Here is a 19,377-nt window from a genome sequence, read left to right as displayed (position 1 = left end):
CACCATCTGTCAATACAGTTTTTCTATTCAAATGAAATCTTAAGAGTCTGCCCAAGGATGATTTTCATGTGTTTGCAGATGATACATGAAGGTTTGCAGAACATCAATTTATGAAAGCTTCATTGTTGTACAATCATTAGCTTGTTCTTGAAAGCCCAAGGCTCTGTTTAATGCATTTATGGACTTTGTTCTTCTAGGTGGCACAGAGTAGCTATCAGTGTGCAGAAGAAAAATGTCACCTTGATTTTGGACTGTAAAAAGAAGATAACCAAGTTCTTGGACCGAAGTGACCATCCCATCATTGATGTCAATGGCATCATTGTATTTGGAACAAGGATATTGGATGAGGAAGTCTTTGAGGTAAGTCATGACAATGAACAGCTCTGGAGATGTTCCACAGGGATGATGAGCTGGGTTCTGGCTGTTGAGGTATTTACAGCTCCTTTTTGGAACTTGTATTGGATTTCTGCATAATAGAACACTGTTGTATGTAATTTAATTTTTAAGTTTTGACTAGGTAAATACTTTCTGTAGTAATGATGAAAACAGTGGGCCAGATGACCTGTTGGAGTGAGCTCCTCTGGTTCTCTGGTTTCACGCCCTTGCTGGGGTTCTAGACCAGCCCCTGCACTGGGATTTTGTAGGTCTGCAGCTCTTACGCTCTCGGCTCGATTAGCATGGGAATGGCTCACAGGGTTTTCATTCATCCCTGTGTTATGATTTAGATAAAGTTGCAGGGGCAGTACATGAAGGCTGAGGAAAGCAGCTCCCTTGCAAGTCACAGTTCACTCCAGGGCTGTAGGAATTTGCTCTTTTCCCATGCATTGGCCATTGATTCTTGGTTTCTTGCACCACGACATAAGGGGACTCTCCTCGACAGCTTGTTTGGCAGCCCTGTCACCTCCCACGCAGCAACTGCTTTTAAAAAGCAAAGCAAAATCGTGATGGGTGGAATGTTCCCATGAGCTTCTCTGATTTAAGCAAAGAGATAGAGGATTATTTATAGACAAGGTACATATGGTGGAAGTTCTTCCCATAGTTCAGCAGCTAGTTTAATATATGCATTTCACTAGCAATCTCAACTTCTGTGGTCTGCTGCACTTCTGAGGCTTTCATGTGTATGAGAATCTTGTCCCTGATCTTTCTTGCAAGCTAGAATTGCTTCCCTGAAATCAGTGCCAGTGCAACGGAGTGTAAACTAAGACCTATTGATCTCTATCTCCTCACTTTTATTGCATTTATGTGAAGAAAGAGCTGTATCTCCTGGGCCTCCCCAACCCAGCAAAGGGATGGGGAACATCTCCTGTTGGTGGATAATTAGAGCCATAGCGAAGCCAGCTCTTGTCTGCATTTTGCTGTCACTTGGAAGGAAAGTTCCAGTCTGTTTAACATTACCAACATCTGGGAGCTGATCTGCTGTAAACAGAGCAAGAATGCATGGACTGAACACTGCTGCCAAAATCCCAGTTACAGAGTTAAAGCTGAATCTCTAAATTGTATTAAATTAATAGACATTCCCTGGGAAGTTTAACAATTAAAATGGAAAGTAAAAGCTGGGTTTAATGGGCACTGGAGTGTCTTTTGCAAGTGTTGGACATTCTGCCAAAAACTTCAGCAGTCGCACTGGATGCCGTATTTTAAGTGGAGTTGTTATATAAAGTGGTGAGCTTTTCTGGGGAGCCACTGGACCCAGGGATCTAGCAGATCCACTTAAAGAACCTGGTATCACATCCAAACTGGATAAGAAACCTGTGCTTTAGACTACTTCATTTTGCAAAGTAACAGTTTCTGTAACTGCCCCTGAAGCTTGAGATGTTCCCAGGTGATTTTTAGTGCTCACCTGGATTTAGGACTGCTGATTCCTCTGCCAGGCAAGGGAATGCACATGGATGGCAATGCTCTCCCAGCTCCGCTGTTAGCCCTTCCCATGGGGCTGGCCCCAGCTCCCTTGCTGACAAGGACTTACCTAGGGGTACAAGCTCAGAGGGCTTGTGAAACCTCCTCGATCCTGGGAGGTGGAGTAAAACAGAGCAAGTGTTCCCCTCGGCTGGAGCCTGTTGCCTGTTTTGGGTACAAGATGCAGCTGCAAGATCATTGCAGACACTTACTGAGAACTGGACAATTAGCAAGTGTTTTTCCTCTGTCTTATGTGTACTGATATTATACAGCATGTATATAAAAAAAAAAACCCTCTCTAGTTCTAGTATTGGTCCTTTCTTTTGTCATCCTCATCAAAGAGGGTTTTCAGCATATCCACACACACTAATTAAGATACCAGTTTGATGAAGGCAGTGGGCTATAATGTAATTTTCTTCATATCTCAGCAACTTAATTTCCTTTGGTCCCTCCTTTCTTATTTCTGCAGGCTAAGCAGAAACTGTACAGGGAAACGTGGCTCAGAAGAGTGGGAAATGGGTGTAAACTGTTAGTGATGTATTCCTGGAAAGCTGATATTTTCTGGACTGAATGCAGAATGATGAGATGAAGCTGCTGCTTTCCTGTAGGCAACTGCTCTGCAAACCCCAGCTGATAAGATGGTCCCCGGTGTTTTCTACACCCCTGGAGCTGCCTGGCTCTTACATGTTTGTTGCGTTTGCTGGAAATTAAAATAACCCAGTTAGTTGGGAGTGGGATGGAAGGCAGCACTGGGGAGGGCTTAGATGGGGCTGTGTCTCAGCATGAATCAGCAAGAGCTCTAAGTAGTGTGAATTCATATCCTCCTCGTCAGGACTGAAATAATAAAACCCCAAACACCTTTTGTTTTGAAAGTTGTACTTATTTAAGCTCCAGGTCTAGCTGGGGTTGCAAGCAGAGCAGCTCTTCTGTGTTCATCAATTGAGTGCCCAGATGGGGACTTCCTCGCTTGTGCTCTGCTGCAGAAAAAGCCTGGCAGGAAAGGTTAGAGGAGTTTCAAAATATTTCTCTAGCACAACATTCTTCCAGTGGAAAAACTACTTCCTCTCATTAAAATTCAATTAGTTCGGAGGCTGTGTGGATCTCTCTGTATGGCTGGGGGAATGCTGGGTAGGTTTGGAGGGGGGCCAAGCCTGGAGCCTAGGTTATACAAGTTAAGTTTTGTGCTGAGCTGTTGTTCAAAACAGGAGTTTACAAATGTCAGGACAGGCTCTCGCGCCGGGGTTGGGAAGTGGCGGCTGGCTTCATGCTGTGCCTGAGAGGGTGCTGTTGTGAGACAGTAAAGGGCTTTTTGCAGTCAGAGAGGGAAAGAGAAAAGAAATAGCCCATGGTGCAGGATAAACACTTCCCCTTTGCTTGCAGGCTGTAGTAAGCAGTGTTCCTGTGGCTACAGCAGCACTAGAAGGAAGTCAGAAGACATGTGAATGTATCTCACTTTCAGAGGGATTAACTTTTTTTGATGTGCTTTTTTTTTAAACATACATTAGAAACTAAGTCCTAGCACAGTCTAATGGTTAGGCATGGGAATAGAGAGAGAATGACATCTGGGAAAGTCCCTTTCCCACAAAGCAAAGCATCTTCTGCCTGAAACCTAGGGAGACTTTCCAAAATGTCCTGGAGATGTGATGGCCCTGCTCCTGCCTCTGCTTCGCAGTGATGCGCTGCAGGAGCTGCCTGTTCAGTGCCCGCAGTCTCTGGCGGGAGTCGCCTTTTTGTGCAGGATCCCATCAGTTCTTGTGTGGATAACAAGAAACTGGAAGTGTGAGCCCATCTCTGCTGGCAGCAGCATGTCGATCCCAAGGCCGACCCCTCAGCCTTTGTGCTGATCCCTGGTAGCCTGTGCTGGTGTAAGAGCTGAGAATAAGTTCAGTGCTTGTCAGGCCAATGCTTTGCCTCCTTTGAGGGTTTACTTGGCTGTTAATGCACACTTCTGTTGCATATTGTACCCATCAACCATGGCTGTGGGCTTTCATCTGAGATTTGTCCTTGGAAGGTGCTCATGCCAAGGAATTTCTGCTCCATGCACAACTTATTGCTGGGTTCAGGGGACAGCATCTATCTCCTTGGGGCTTGCTCCTTCCATCAGGGCAAGTGGTCCGGCTTGAATATGGTCTCTCTCCCACCCCCAACCAAAGCCTGGCAAGGCTTTGATGTGTTTAGCTGAAACAGTGTGCAGCTCACTTAATCCATTTGACCACGATTTCCCAGGACCATGTGGATGGCACCTCGCCGTGGGCTGGCTTTTCCAACCTGCTATTTGCTGTGGTGGTCTGATGGAAAAGCAGCTCAGCCAGCTCTGGGCTGAAGAAGTCATTCTGGTTTAGCAGATGTGGGTTGAAACAAAGTTCAGGTCCTGGCTCAGTAAGGTCGCTGGTGCTGTGTTTCAGTCCCAGAAGTGGCTGTATTACAGCAGTGAACAGAGAAATCCCATAACCCACAGCTGGAGGACCTTTATGACTGGGAAGTGCTGCACAATGTCTGTGGCAGGTAAATGTTACTGTCTCTGGGCTGGATTAGGTGAGCTTAGCCCCTTTGCAATGGTGTTTGGAAGCATCTCATGTAATCCCGTGGAAGTTTGGTTTCTGCAATAGTGTGTGGCCCAGCCCTGTTTTACTGCTTAGCGCTACTCTGTAGACCAGCACTTACAGCAATGGGCTGATGAACAAAATGAAACTTGTCTGGACCTTGCCAAAGTCCCAGTTATGTGACGTCTTCCATATTTCTGCTGCAAATCCCATTTTGTGTTCTGAGCTGTCAGGTAAGAGATGGTTGTGTGAGGCTGCTGTGCTGATAATAGTACTGTATGGCACCTGGCTGGCAGAGCTAGCGTTGGCATCGTTAAAACGGTGGTGTGGACATTGGTAAAAAAAAAAAGAGTAGGTTTTGATAAAACTGCTCAGGGTACCCTAGTAACAAACGAGTACATTTGATGTAAATTATTTTTGGTTCATCTGTTTAAATTTTGCAGGATTGTCCTACAAGGTAACTGGTGTTTTGACTCTCTGGAAAAAACATTGGTTTGCAGCAGTGTCTGGTATTGGCGTATATGAAATTAGTTTTCCCAGAAGTGGAGAAGCTTAGTGCATGTGTATATTGCTTTTTAAAGTTTGATTTCTACTGTTGGCTCCTCTGGAGACAAGAGGGGCTTATTTTGTCCAGCTGGGTCCCATAACGGTCTCATTGGTGTAGTTGGTACTGTAAAACCAAGTGGGTTTCCTCTGATCCTGCCCAACCAAGGTGCAAAGTGAGAGGGTCTTAGACACCTGCGGACACCGTTCCGCCAAGGCAGTGAAACCGTGAGGGGCTGACAAACTATTTGCTATTAGCTTATGCAAAAGCTTATCCTGGGATGAGGTATGGCATGCTGCTGGGCTTTGGATGATGCTGAAAGGATGGTGCTTTATATTGTCTTTCCTCCTTTGTTTTTGAAGACCACTAGTGAAATCAAGACATCAGAAATGGAGGGAAAGCAATTTGTGCTGGGGTGAGCCAGAAAGCCCGGGCAAGGTGCCAGAGGTGCTCTTAGGGCTGCTGAATGTTTCAAGGCGCAACAAGACAAAGCAGAATAGATGCTTCAATGCTCTTAGCTGAGACATTGGGGCTGTTCAGGTGCTGTGTTGCTCTTGGGTTGAAATGCCAACTCTCTTTTCATCTTCTAGCTTGTTTACACTTAAACAATTATCACTGTGGTTGATAATCCCAGATTTCATTTCACTATTGTTAGGGTTTTCTCCCTCCCTTCCCAGGCTCTTGGCTGTAGCATTTCCAGCTCTGGAAAGTGCTCTTATTTTTAAAGTTTCTGTACATTATTTTTTTTAGACACCTCTGAGGTTATAAGATTGGATCAATAGCTTTTGCTTTAGCAAAAGGTCTACAAATGAAAATAGGATTCTTATACATGTAGGCATATCTTATGGTATTTTTTGGTGTTTGAGGATGGAGAGATTTAGGCTTCCCCTCTTGCAGACAGATCTGTTAATATATCAAATAGCCTCTATCTGTTCTTGCAGGAGGATAGCTATGCTGCTAGCCCAGTGGGCTTTGGGGAAAGCCAGGTTGGTGGTAACTGCAATATTTGCAGACTTTCTCAGCTCATGGGTGCGAATGTACTGTGGGACCCTCAGCTCTGAATCCGTGTCTGGTTCACATCTAGAGCCAAGCTTGCCTCGGCATGGCTGTCGTCGCTGTTCCTGTTTGCGGGAGGCTCTTGTGCAAATGTGAACAGAGCAGTGGCAAGGCACAGAGCACATGGGAATGCTTATTTATATGCTTACGGGAGAAACAACAAGGTCCCCAATATCCTCAAAGCAGAAGCATCTTAATGGTTCTACTGAGCTCAGTGAGGCTTCTCACGAGTGTGGCGTTGAACCCATCATGTTCTGCAAGATCTGGGCTTAGTCCAGAGGGTCAGGAAGGAGCTGGGCAGAGTTTGTGCCTATTAAGTTTTTGTTAACCTTCAAAAAGCATTTTTAATTAATTAGGATTTTTATTAACATGAATTTCTCTGTTGAGATGCACCACAGATACATGCTCCTGTGTATTTTTCCCTACCTCGGCAGACTGCTGAAAGAAGCTAATTTACAGTTCTGGCTGCCTGCTTTCCTGGCCCTGCCAAATCTGATTTCACCTCTTTTGCTGTAGAGCCTTTCAGGGAGTGCAAAGAGTTGATGTTTTACACCACCAGCATATACCATGGTGTGAGATGATGGAAAATAAAACATTCTGAGCCAGCATTAGGGTTCTTTATTGAAGATGTCTGTAGCTTTCCCCAGTCTCCTAATAATTCTCCATTTAGTTGCTGGTTTTCTCGTCATTTCTTCTGCTTTTGTTTTTTCAAAAGGATCCTCTTTAGTGAAATGGTGCGTTTAAGACATATGGATTAAATCACAGAACTAGGCTCTTCCAGAAGAGCAATGCTGCCTAGAAAATGTCTACAATTATTGAAGATTATGCTTCTGGATGGGTTTGCAATTAATGGTGAGATTTTTGTGCCAGTCTCCAAGCAATGCAGTCAGTCTAATCAAACCCCAAACATGATATTTGGCTCCAGTTGGCAAGGTCTCGCACACCGCATCGTCTTACACAGGTGCCCAGGGACGTCATCTGGTTTTATCAGTGTGTCTGTACCGAGGGAGGGGCAGGACCAGATCCAGAATAAGAATTGCAAAACAGCTTGTAAAAGTTAATCTGTGCTTCAGGTTGGTTTCAGTTGAATCCTAAACTGACACCGTTTCATCTGACCTCTATCTGTCAGGTGCCAGCGTGCAAAGTGAGGACTTGGGTGGAAACAGCAGATTAATTGTTTGCATATGCTTTGCTCAAACTCTTTTTCATTTAGATTTGCTGGGTAATTTGCAGTTTAGCCATCTGGACTGCAGTCAAGCTTGGTGACTGGGTCAGGGTTGCCTGTAATGATGTAGCTTATTAGTCATGATTACAAAATACACATTTAATGTTTTTAACTTTTTTGATTTGGGGTTTTTTTTGGTCAGTGGTAAATTCTATTTCTTAAACTATAAAAAAAAACCAACCCTGTACATTGGCACGTGTAGATAATTACTGCAGTTTGCTGGTATAGAATGCCTTCAGGCCTCTGATAGTATACAATGCGTGGGGAGACATGCTTTATTATACAAAGAGAATGTAAAAGTGCTTTTATTGATGTGTAACAGTTATGCACTGCATCGTTTATCTTTTAATATGGCCAAGTCAAGCATGAGCCTGGTTAGCTGCATGGTCTTATTGCTGCTTGCAGTTTGTCCAGAGTCAAGCCCCGTTCGTGCAGGAGGACCAGCATGGGTTTTGCCTCCAGCTGGGCGCTGTTGAGTGTCACCTTCAAGGCAATGGGTGTCTCTTGCTGGGTGGGGGCTGCTTCTAACTTTTAGTGACAAGTTGTGTCGAATGGGGGTCTGACTGCTGGGAGTCTGGATTTCAATTTCGGACACCTCTATTAGTTAATGTGAATAACCCTCCTCTGGATCCTTGCACTCAGGAAGACACAGCACGTGCTGTAATTTAAAAATAAGGCAGAGCGATGGCCCTTAAGCCATACTGATCTTACCAGAGGGAGCGATGAGGGGGAGCTGCAGTTATTCAAAGCACTTTATATTCCCTGTGTCCAGCAGAGGAGATAAAAGGAGGACTCTGCATGGAAGGAGACAGGGAGGAAGCAGAATCCCAGGAAGCCTGGCAGTGGGTAACAGGCTTGGCTGCCTGGCCTTGGTGCTGGTGTGTACTGTTAGTCTAGAAAGGGGATTTAGTCCTTTTGGTGTCATCCTGAGTAAGGGCTTTTTAATCGATGCTTCACTGTGCAATCCCATTTGTACAGTACCTGTGGGCAAGTGTGCAACTTAGCCTGTTTAATATAGAATTCTCTTAGGTATAGGCTGAATATTTTGAGCACGGGCAGTGTCAGATGGCACTGAGGAACCTGGTGGTAAGATGTAGCTTGCAGGGAGCCCTGCTTGCTGGTCACGAGCCTGAGTGCAGCAACAGGATGGTGTTGTCTGTAAACGGGAAAAGGCACCCAACCTCGAGCAATTGCTCGTTGAGGGGACCCTCCTCATGACTTTGTTAGCAAAGCATGGTGAATGCTAGGATATGGGGCACTTAGCACTCATGAAAATCCAGGGCTAACACCTTCTGTGAATGGCTGGTGAAGGACATGGGACCTCACCCCAGTCTGAGGAACCACTGGCTTCCCTGTCAGCTCCTGAACAGTGGTCACAATAATAGTGATGTGCCATGACTCCAGAAGCTACTGAAGTGGGAGATAAACAAGTTGTTTATTATGGGTCAAATAGGCAGTTTTTGGAGCCTGATGGTTGCTTTGCTAGGGACTCCTGCAGGCTAGTTTGTTTGGATGAGCTTTTGCCATTTTGGAGGGTATGGGCAAGGATGCTGAGTGGGAAGAACTGTCAGTGGGAGGGATGCTAAGCAATACCAGTAGGGCTCTCCATCACTGCTGTCATCTTGGGCCATGACATAAAGAGGACAAGGCAGGCCGTTGCCCAACTTTCTCTGGCCTGGGGTACCTCCTGTAGAGTGGGGTGACCAGCTGAAACTGCTAATGAGGAAAACTGAGTGGTCTCTGGAAGGCAAAGCTCATCCTTCACAACAATTTCCATCCACTACAGGGATTGTGAGGTTTGGGGAGCAGAGTTCTGTGTGGTCGTTCCTGACATTCGCCTGGCAGAGTTTTGCATTTAAATGCTGGCAGGCAGCAACCCAGGCAGGCTTGTTATACATGATGGATGCTGTTAGGTGTAGTGTCATTACTCTTTCAGCTGATGGCTTCGTTTGTAGTTTGCTTCCCCCCTTGGATAGCAAGAGGGAGGAGGAGGGGGCTCAATTTCTTCCATGGAAACTCTGAGATGCAGAAGGCTGATTGCCGAGCCCAGACAGGGTGATGTAATGCTGGAAACCTGCTCCTCTCCGGTGACATCATGCCAAGGTTTACAGTGGCGTTGTGGACATGAATGTCTGCTGGGAGCAGGCAGCAGGACAGGGCTTCAGGAGCAGAAAAGGCACTGCAAAGGGACCCGGAGTGTGTTAAAAGGCACTGAAGAGGAGAGCAAATGGATGTGTTTGGGAAAGATGATTTTCTTCAGCTTGAGCATGGGGGAAAAGCCAAATACTCATGCTATTGGGGAGAAGTTTCTAGCTGAACTTTATTGGCAGCATCACTATGCAATATGTAAAAGTGATTATTGAGAGCAGAGAGTGATAGCGTGCCACTGGCCCAAATCAGTGCATGTTTCCCCTTGCCTGCTAATGTGGGAACCTTGTTCTGCACAGAAGGTGCCACACCAATTACTCTTATTTGTCTAAAAATGAATTTCTGGAGCAGAAGCCTGCGGACAGGAAAACATTCTCTGTCTTCTATGTACAAAAATCTTGATTGAGTTGCGTTGTTGCAGCGAACTGCTATAGGAAGTACAGACTTGTCTGAGCCAAACTCGTGGGAGAGCCACTGTGTTGAGGAAGAGGAATGGTGAGCATTGAGCTCTGCAATAGGCTAGTCAGGCAGGGAGGTGGGCTTGTGTCCTTGTTGACCTGACAGTGCTCAGGCTGATGTTTCTTTGAAATTTAGGGCTTTATTGCTATTGTCCTGCCTTTGCAGGACACTACTTGAAAGTCTTCGTTTCTCTAAGCTAGGGTTTTATGCACGTGGCCTCTCATTGCAGCGAGGACAGAGTAAACCCAGCATAGAAAAGACCATCCAAACTAGAAGCCTCTTAGTTGACTTTGTGTTCAACCCATTCCCTTGTCATTTAGCTACGAACAAATGAAACACATGTTCCTTACACACGGTGAGGCCTTTTTATTTTTTTTGGCAGTCTGGGCTGCTTGCCAAAGCCCAAAGGAAAATCCTAGCCCACTCCAGACATCCCCAGTGTGCAGGTGTACTACTTACTTTGACAGAGCCGAGCGGGATCGAATGTATATGTTCACAATAAATACGTCACCCTGGGGATGGGAGCTGGAAGAGGGTATTCCTAATGAGTTGTGCAGAATATTGGATGGGATTTGTGTATTTGTGTGTATGTGTTTTCTATTCCCTCCAAGAACACGGAAAAAAGTCTCCAACCGTGGGCTCATTGTTCTGCACACGTAGCCACATACTGGCTGTGGTTCAGGAGGTCAAGTCTGCTTGAACAAACAGTGCTTTGGCCACTGAAGTGAAATGTGTGGGGAGATGAGAGAATTTGTGGTGAATATTACTTTTGTGCACTGTTCTCTGCTCTGGAATGTCTGCAAACATAGCAAGGTTTTCCTGAGGCTTTGATGCCTTGCATAAGTAAATTTATCTGCAAATTATGTTTACCCTCTTCCAGTTTGTTGCTCAGAATACCGAAATCTGAGCTGTGATGCTCAGCTGGCGCTGGCTGCGCCGGTCACGCTGCGTCCGTTCCTGTTCCTTAATGGGTTTTGTTCAGTTAACCACGTTTCTGGGCTGAGCTTCACATCTGCTCTTCAGGCCATAGGGTGTACACATCCAGCTCTCTTTTGGGATGAAAAGCTTGGGTAGTGCCCAACTAGGTTTGTTATGGGAGCTATGCAGGATTTTGTGTTTAAACGCAAGGCTTTCTGAACGCTGAGTTTGAGATAGGAGATGCAGCACGGAGGTTCTCTTGCAGGAATAAATAACCAAATCATCTTTCATGGAGAATGAGCAGCGTTAAAACATAACTGCAGAAATACTTTGGAGCACGGAGGTGAGAGGTGTGTGAACATGGACAAAGGAGACAGTCCAGTTTCCTGGAGAAAGAGGGAGAAGGGTGTATGGATGAGAGGCGTTATGCCTATGGGTGCACACGAGCTCAGCTCTCCGTTTTTAGCTCTTTCCTGAGCAGCACTGGCCAAATTTGAGGCAATGGTGGGAAATAGCAATAGGAACCTGCACGAAAGCTTCCTTCTCGGGTGGTCCCAGCAGATGTGTCCTGCTCAGTGCTCCATGGTTTGGTGATTGTCGCTGGCCAAATGCAGGAAAATTCTTTCCCAACCAAAATTTGGTGTTAAGTTAAATTCTGAGTGTGTCAGCAGATATCCCCATGGCTAAGCATGTAATCCCACTTATATCCTGAGATAACTTTAGCAGCCAGGTCTATTTTTCCCCTATTCCCTTTAATCCATAAAACCTGGATTCTGTATTTACCTCCTGGGGCAGAAAACATTCCAAGTCCTGATTAAAAGCCTCTGTGTATACAAACCCCTTGATCCTGAGCCACCTCGGTGTGGAGGGCTGAGGATAAAACCTCAGGGTGGATCTTGGGCTTGTGGCAGTCGGGGGATGGAAAGCCCATCTGTGGGGCTGAGAAAACGGCAGCTCAGCTTCCAGATTAATTAAGCTATGAGGGAAAAAAAAAAAATGCAGTAAAAGCACAGGGTGTGCAGCTTTTAGGTACCTTAGTACTCAGCAGAGCTCCAGCTGTTGTGGGATGGGTGCAGGAAGCCCTGATGTGCTGCTGGAAGCAAAGAACCACCCTTTGGTGATGGAAGCGAGCCCAGATTGGGGAGGCTGAGGCTTTCCAAAATGAGCCATGGGCTTTGGAGCTGTCTGAGGGCTCGCCTGGGGTTTCGTAGTGGAATTTGGGAAGTGTTTAGGGAGCGAGGAGGGGAGAGGATGGGAAATGCACAGAGCAGCAGCATGGGGCTGCCCCTGGTTGCTCCTCCTGCCCTTGTAGCAGCAGTGTGAATTGTCTGATGGAGCTGTGAAATGCCGTCTGCTGTGTTTGACCATCGTGGAGGGTCATGGCTAGATGTTTGATGGAGACCTTGGGTTGGATTTCTTTTCCTGCCACCACCTCCTTTTCTGTACCGAGACTGGCTGCTCCTTAAGTCTCTCTTGAGACTGTTCGCCACCTTCCCTAGACCTTCTCTTTCCCTTTGTGTCCCCCATCTCCATCGTAGCCAGGGGTGGGAGCGAAGCCTAAAGCTTTCTGGGTCATTGGGACCAATACCTCCTAGGCAGACACCGCGACCCTGTTTACACAGGGCCGAGTAAAAACTGAGCAACTGCCTCCACTTTGGCTCAGCGCAGCTCCAACAGTGAGTTTTCAAATGTGTAACTTAAGCCAAGAGCTTCACTCTCTCACAGTGGAAAATATGTAGTAGAGTCTCCCTTACAATACACTGGCGTATCCAGCTTCGTGTGGGCGGCGCAGCCAGCAGAAGCTGATCTCGTTCTTAATTTTCCATAGATGAAAGGGAAATAAATCAATGTGAAACCGGAGCCAGGAAATGGTATCGTTCGGCGTGGAGGGGGAAGACACAAAAGAGCAATGCCGCGATGTGCTGTGCCGCAGCTTGTAATGAGGGAGAATCTGTTTTTAAACTATCCCTTATGGTTCACACATATGTCATTGAAAAATAACTTCTATAGGAAAAAGCCAGCCCTTTAGCTCGGTTATTAGTGGATTATTTGATTTGGATGGAGAGAGGAAACTTGGAACAGTGCAATCAGCCCTTGGTAAGGCGGTGACATCAGGAGATGAAGTTGGATGAGGGAAATGCAGCACTAAATGAAATGGTAAAGAAAATAGGGAACTTGAGTATGTGGTCAGGTCTGCACGACCACAAGAAGAAATGGGAAGGCTGGGCAGCCTTTGGCAGCCTTGCAGGCTCTAATTTGAGTTTATGTGGAGTTTTCAGAGACTGCACGCTCCCCTCCAGGCTGCGTCTCCTCTCCAAGGAAAACGCTGTAATTTCCTCATTTTGTATGAGAAATGTAGCCTGGGTAAAAGGGCACTGCCCGGAGCTGCCCCTCGGACTGCGGGTGGGGACGTCGGCCAGGCCGTGGGGCTGCTCTGGCCACGCGCGTCGGGCCCTGCTGCAGTGGGGATGACCTTTGGGTGGTGACAACTGGGACCTGGAGAGTGGTGGCACTGGTGGGGGAGAGCCGGGCTGCCCTGTGCTACCTGGTGCTCAAAGAGCAGTGGAGGACAAGGGGAAATGGGGACTTGGGTTCCTTCCAGGGATTCCTAATGAATGCGATGAGGAAAATGGAGAAAATAACTTTTTTGAGCCTGTTCTATGGAGCGCAGGATATTGAGCATATGCTTCAGAAAGGCAGCGTTATTTGGAATACACTGGATGCAAAATGAGGTTGTTATTTCAAAATTGCTCATTGTTTCATCTTCTCTCCCTCTCAGCTTTATTAACTGCTAGTTAAAGGGCTGGCAGATCATGATAGACAATGACATCCATTCATTTTGTCCTATTCATTTCTCAGAGGCCTGGGCTGGGCTTTCGTGCCTTTTTTTTTTTTTTAATTTCCATGCTGGACAGTGGAAGGTCAGGCTGACAGTATCCTCCCTTTATGTAAATACCTCCCACAGTGTGCAGGCTATCAGTTAATGTAGCTTTCCTGCGGGCCTGAATGAGTTTTGTGGGATGCTGCCCGTGGGGCTGTTGTCCCAGCAGTGCTGACCTGCGCTGGTCCCCTCACCCTGGCCTCGGGGCACCACCGAAGCAATCAGCACCCTGACGGAGGGCCGTGGTGTGGGTGCAAGCTGCTGCCTGCTCCTCCCCTGCACCGCAGGAGCAGCAGGCAGGGTGTGCATGCAGAGGAGGGGAAAATCTTCCCTTTTTTGTTCCCCCCACCCACTGCAACCACTGATGTGAGGCCAGACTTAGCCTGGTTCTGGTACCTTCCCAGATTGTCCCAGCAGTCGGCATCGCTGGGCGGTGGGGTCTGAGCCCTGCTGTGACACTGGGCACTTGCGATGGCTGTCGGGGAGAGCACTACCTTGTCACACCGTCCTGTTGTTTTATCTTTACATGAAAATTTCTTTCCTTGACTGTCAAGAGGCTACAGTTGCAAAAGCCCATTGCTAGGTGCCTCCTGAGTTGCCCTGCTTAAGTGTATCCATGGAAGCAAACTTTTTTAAGCAAGTATTAACGATTTTTTTTTTTAATAGTCTAATTTGCTGCTTGCAAGGGTTCAGAAGCATAAGCTGACTTGATGCTTCAATTAGGAAACAAAACCACACCATGTGAATAGACCTGAGCCAAATCGGCTCCTATTGGAAAACAATCGGAAGGAACTGCTTGAAAAACTTCTGGTGTGGAGATATTCACGCTTGTTATTTTGCCAACACTTTGGAATAGCCAATAACTTAAAAGGGAAAAAGAAAACCATGTTTAAATTCTGGATAGACACCTGACATAGCTTTTGTTTTTTTGAATAATCTGTTGCTATGAAGCCAGTATTGGTAGTATTAATATTGTAAACAGATGGTGGGTGCATCTATTAAAGAATACCTGTGAACTTGGTGGTATAATTTTTAAGCAGTTTTTAAAGTGTTCCTTTCAAAGCTATCCTGTAGATTTGCACTATTCCTGGCTAAGCGTTTGTAATCTGGAGGGGGGGGAAAAAACCCAACAGCCGTATAGCGACCATGCTATAAAGGTTGTATTTGGGCTAGATGTAAAGACAGTGACAACAGAGCACACGGTGATTGTGGGGCTTCTATTTTTAGGGATCAACGCTGTAATTTGTGTGGAGTATGACATAAATGCTGATTTTAAGTTACCAAATGAAGAGTTTGAAGGCAGAAATCACAGGGTGACAAGCTGCTTGTGTGGTCATGTAGGGGAAAAAAAAAAAACAAAACAAAACAAAAAAAAACAACTCTAAGGGTTTGATCCTAGTGTGTTTGCTGGAGAGCCAGGAACGATTACAAGTCTGTTGTGCCGATGCATGAGCCACTTTTTTTGAGCAAAGGCTCATTCGAGGTTGCCTGGGTGGCAATGCCAGCCTGAACGTGGCCGGCATCTGATGACAGGTAGCAGCAAACCCTTGGGCTCGGCCGTGTCCTGTGATGTTCCTCGGAGAGCTGCCGGGACTGCTGGCAAGCTGAGACCTGGAGATGCTTGGTTTTCTCCTCCATTCTTCTTGGGTCTGGAAAATTGAGGAGAAGAGGGTGTTTTCTATGTATAGGCAGAAATGCAAGAAGAACTGCTTATTTTGTGGTGCTTCAGCTCTTTTTCCAGTCACTGTGGGGAATTGGGAATGTCAGAGATACCTTGAGATTAGTCAGGTCTAGATTCCTTCTAATTTGTGTCTCGTGGCTGCTTAAATTTCTCTTGCGGTAGGAACATTAGAGAGATGTGTTCTTGTTGTGTATGCCTATATCTGATCAGATATGAACTTGCTGTAAAGCCTCCCCTCAGACAATGAACTTGTACGATGCCTTTCTCTTACCTAGCTGTTTCCATGACATTTATAGGGGTTTAATTATCTTGAGCCTTTTTTGTCTGTCAAAAGTGATTGAAATCAGCTATCAGGTTCAAGAGTTATTGAGATAGATGGGACACACCTGTGGCTGCACAAGGAGATCACACATGGCTTGCTTTCTGGGGAAACCAGCCAAAAAAAATGCATTACTGTCCTAATGAATTAATTAGAGGAGAATGCTTTCTCATGTGTTAGTTTAAACCTTCAAATTAAATAACTCCCAATGTGGTTTCTGGTATATGAGAGAGGTGAATATTTAGTTGCTAGCAGTTGTAATTACAGAGGTGGCCAGAAGGCTGGGTTGTTCCTTTGGCGAAGGTGTTTCCCTCTAGCATGCCGGCTATGCATGCAACAGCTCTACTCCAAATGTTTCCTCTAGGTAGGATCCTTGTAGGGAGAGACCCAGTTCTGCTCTAGCTCCTTGTGCTGGCAAAAATGCAAGAACTGGTTCGGCCTAGCAGAATGGAGGCAACATTTAAGATCCCACACAAGGAGCGTGCACAGATCAGGTCTGCTAAGGACCTCTACCAGGTCTGACCTTAACATCTCGCATTCCCTAGGAGATGGTGCAAGTGTGCCAAGTCCCTCTGCCAAGCTGGCCCTGCATGCAGAGTCTAAACCTGCTTTTCTCTCATTCCAGCTCTTCTCAGAATCGAGTTTCCTATTTTTCAGTCAAAACTGGAGAGGAGAAAAGAGTCAGACTATTTACCATGTTCATGGGAGTTTTGGAGCAGCCAAAGAAAACTGAGTCACTTTGGAAGGGTTCTCTGCAGTCAGGTTTTCTACCTTTTTTTTTTTTCCACTTTTCCCCTGAAATAGAAGGAACACCTTTGCCCAGCCAGCAACTCAGAAATAAGCCAGCAAAGGAGTTATTTCTTCCAGTCAAGCCTGGTTAGTAGCATGGTCTAGATAATTCACATTGTAAGGTTTCTGTCCCACAGCTATGAGAACCTTTGGGGCCTTTAGCGACTCAGTCCCAGTGAGCCAAGGGACTCCAGCTCCTGTCCCATTTTCTGGTTTTGGGGAAGGTGGTACTGCAGGAGATCTGTAAATGGTTTCTCAAGAGCAGTCTCAGCTGAGGATGGTCCCCGGCTGGCCAGGAGAGCCGCAGCAGGCTGCCTGTTGTAATGGATGCAGTTCTTCATCCTCCAGCCCTAAGGTGCCCCTGGAGCTGGTGTTCAGCAGCTGAGGGTGTGGGCTTCTTGCACTGCTGGGGCTGAAATCGGAGCACTGGTGGGTACTGGGAGCAAGTGTTGTGGCTTGGCTTTGCATCTGCTGCAGGTGATGGAAATTCCAAAGATTTAGGGCTTGGCTTGGGTGACTGGTGAGGTAGGGTAAATGGCATGTGCTTGGCTGGCTTCAAGCTGGCGCAGGTCAGCCCTTCAGAGGAGGGATTCGTGGCTGGTGGAGAGCACTGGTGTCCTCCAAAGGGCTGGGTAGGAGGGGAGCCTGCCCTTGGCTGCAGGTTCCTTCATGGTAAGATCAGTGCCTCTGGCGTGGGCTCCTGAGGCTGCGCTGGCCAGGTCAGGGTCCATCCCTGCGGACGTGGCATGTGGTCGGTGCTCGAGCGGGAAACGTGTGCTCTGCTCTGGAGGCGATGCCCAGGTACTCTGTAAACACCCAGTGATAGCTGTGTTTGATGTGTCCCAGCTTTTGCAGGAAGAGGCCGGGGTTAAGGATTAAGCCCTGGCTTGAGGAAAGCTGCTAGGGATATGTCAGGCTTTAGCAGGGTGCGTGCCCCATGCCAGAAGTGGAAACTAAGTCATTTGGAAGTCGGAGTCTTTCAAAAGTACCCGAATCTGGATGCTTTCCTCCTCTATCAGTGGAGGAGCTTGTTTAAGTTAGCAGTGCTTAACATCTGTGTCTATAGATGTCACACTTAAAAACACACATGCTTAGATATGCAGCATGGATGTGCAAAACCTGTATGCAAGCACTGTGGCTGCAAAGTGGAGCTTAGAGAAGCGTGCAAATGGCGTGCAAAGGGGCTGTGGAGGGAAGCGGCCTTGTCACTCGTGCACCACATGAGGTGGAAGTACTCTGGAAAAGTATCATGTTCCTGGGTAATAATTAAAGACTATGCTAACATGTCTGTACAGAGAGATAGATTTAGGGTACGCAACCTTAAATCTGGTATTTAAAATTTTGGAACCCTTGCAGCTTTAACTTTTTAAAATTGTCTATGTGTGTGCACAGGCAGGTTGTTTTTAGAAGAAAAAATTGTGAAATCAGCTTCAGCCATGTGGTCTCACATTGACATCTATAAAGTTTATCAGCAAGAATGGGACACGCATGTATGGGCACCTGCATGCATGTATGCATGTGTACGTATACGAAACATCTATTATGGGTAACCTAACATGCAGCTGCTACTTTAGAGAGAAAATATTTACTTCGATGTGATGAAATTTGAACTAGAAGTCATGCAGTTTAATAAAAATGTGTGGTTTAGATTCCTTGTTCTTCGCATATGTTTCTAATCTGCTGGGGGGGTCCAGACCATCTGCCCAGAACACACAATTTAAAAAAAGTTTAAAAACGCTCATTTTGCAAATAAAGAGAGTGACTTTACAATAGGAAAATGAAATTTGAGAGTCATGTCCTCTCTTTATTGGGGTGGAGCGAGGTGGGACTGTCAGGGGTTTCTTCTTTTCTTTCCTTTTTTTTGCCTTTAAAAACCTGAACTGCGCGCTATTATTTTTCCCCTTTTTGCAAAATAGCTGCGGAAACCTCTCATATTATTTTTGCCTGTGTTACCAAAGTGCTTGGCCAGGCTGTAGAGAAGGAGCAAATATAAAGCAGCCTTTTGTCACACCAGTCTACGCAGCCCCTCTCCCTGTCTGTCCGTCCTTCCAGGTTGGAGCCGCAGAGTAGGGGAAGCCGTTCAGTCGCATCCCACTGTCTGTGTCCATAACTGGTTGTTTCACACCCAAAAATCCTAGCAGATAGATTGTGGTTTGTTTAACAGACATAAATATATTTAAAAATGGCCAGCGGAGCTGAGTGTCTGAGCATGACAGTTGTTGATTTAAGGATATCTGTCTCTTTGGGTGTTTTTAGCGGGTCTTTGTATTTGCTTTATTTTTTAAGGCATCTTGGCTGCCTTTTTCTTTCCTGCAGCTTGGCTGCTGCTTTGCCCTGGGCATACCTTCCCGTCCCATCAAGAGTTGCCGTGTTTGTGCTTGCTCAAAAGAGGAGGAATGCAGACACATCAACAGCGGAGTGCTGGCCCCGTGGATGGCAGCGGTTTTAAGAGGGACCTGGGTTAGCAGGGGAGCAGGGAGCTTGAAGTGGAAGGGAAAAATCAAAGCTTGCAAATATCCTGTTCCAAAGGACGGTGGTGTGTGATGGTGATGCCACCGTTTGCAGCGGCTGATGTAAGGCTGTCTGCACGGAGCTGTAAGGCGTGAGGATAAACAGAAGCTGAGGAGTCATTTCTCCTCTGGGTGGGTCTTGCTCCCTTGTGCAATTAGCTGTAACAGTTATTACAAGTACTTGTCCGCTTTGCAGTGCAGTCTGTGGAGCACGCAGCCGATGTCTGGTGGTTTGCAGCACCAGACATGAGTCAAGGGAAAGCTGGACGCGTCCCCTGGTACGTGCGTGGGATGGACGCTGCCTCCTGCTCTGCGCTGCCTGACCTGGGATGCTCCTGCGGGAGCCTCTCAGCCGGCATTGTAAGGACAAGAGATTCAAACCACAGTCCAGTTCCTGCTGTGTTGGCC

General features: G+C 46.6%; 1 protein-coding gene across 1 annotated transcript in view; it reads left to right on the top strand.

The window, feature by feature from the left end:
* COL5A1 (collagen type V alpha 1 chain) overlaps window positions 1-19,377 on the top strand; it is a gene marked incomplete at its 5' end in the record, with an annotated part of 122,786 nt that overhangs the window by 7,633 nt on the left and 95,776 nt on the right. Inside the window, one exon of the mRNA XM_082327859.1 lies at window positions 198-360. Within this exon, the coding sequence (XP_082183985.1) occupies window positions 198-360 (163 nt within the window). The remainder of the gene's footprint in view (window positions 1-197; window positions 361-19,377) is intronic.

This window comes from Platalea leucorodia, assembly GCF_965183815.1.
Source record: "Platalea leucorodia genome assembly, chromosome: 15".
Taxonomy (NCBI): Eukaryota; Metazoa; Chordata; class Aves; order Pelecaniformes; family Threskiornithidae; genus Platalea; species Platalea leucorodia.
This window is presented reverse-complemented; position numbering and strand designations above follow the sequence as displayed.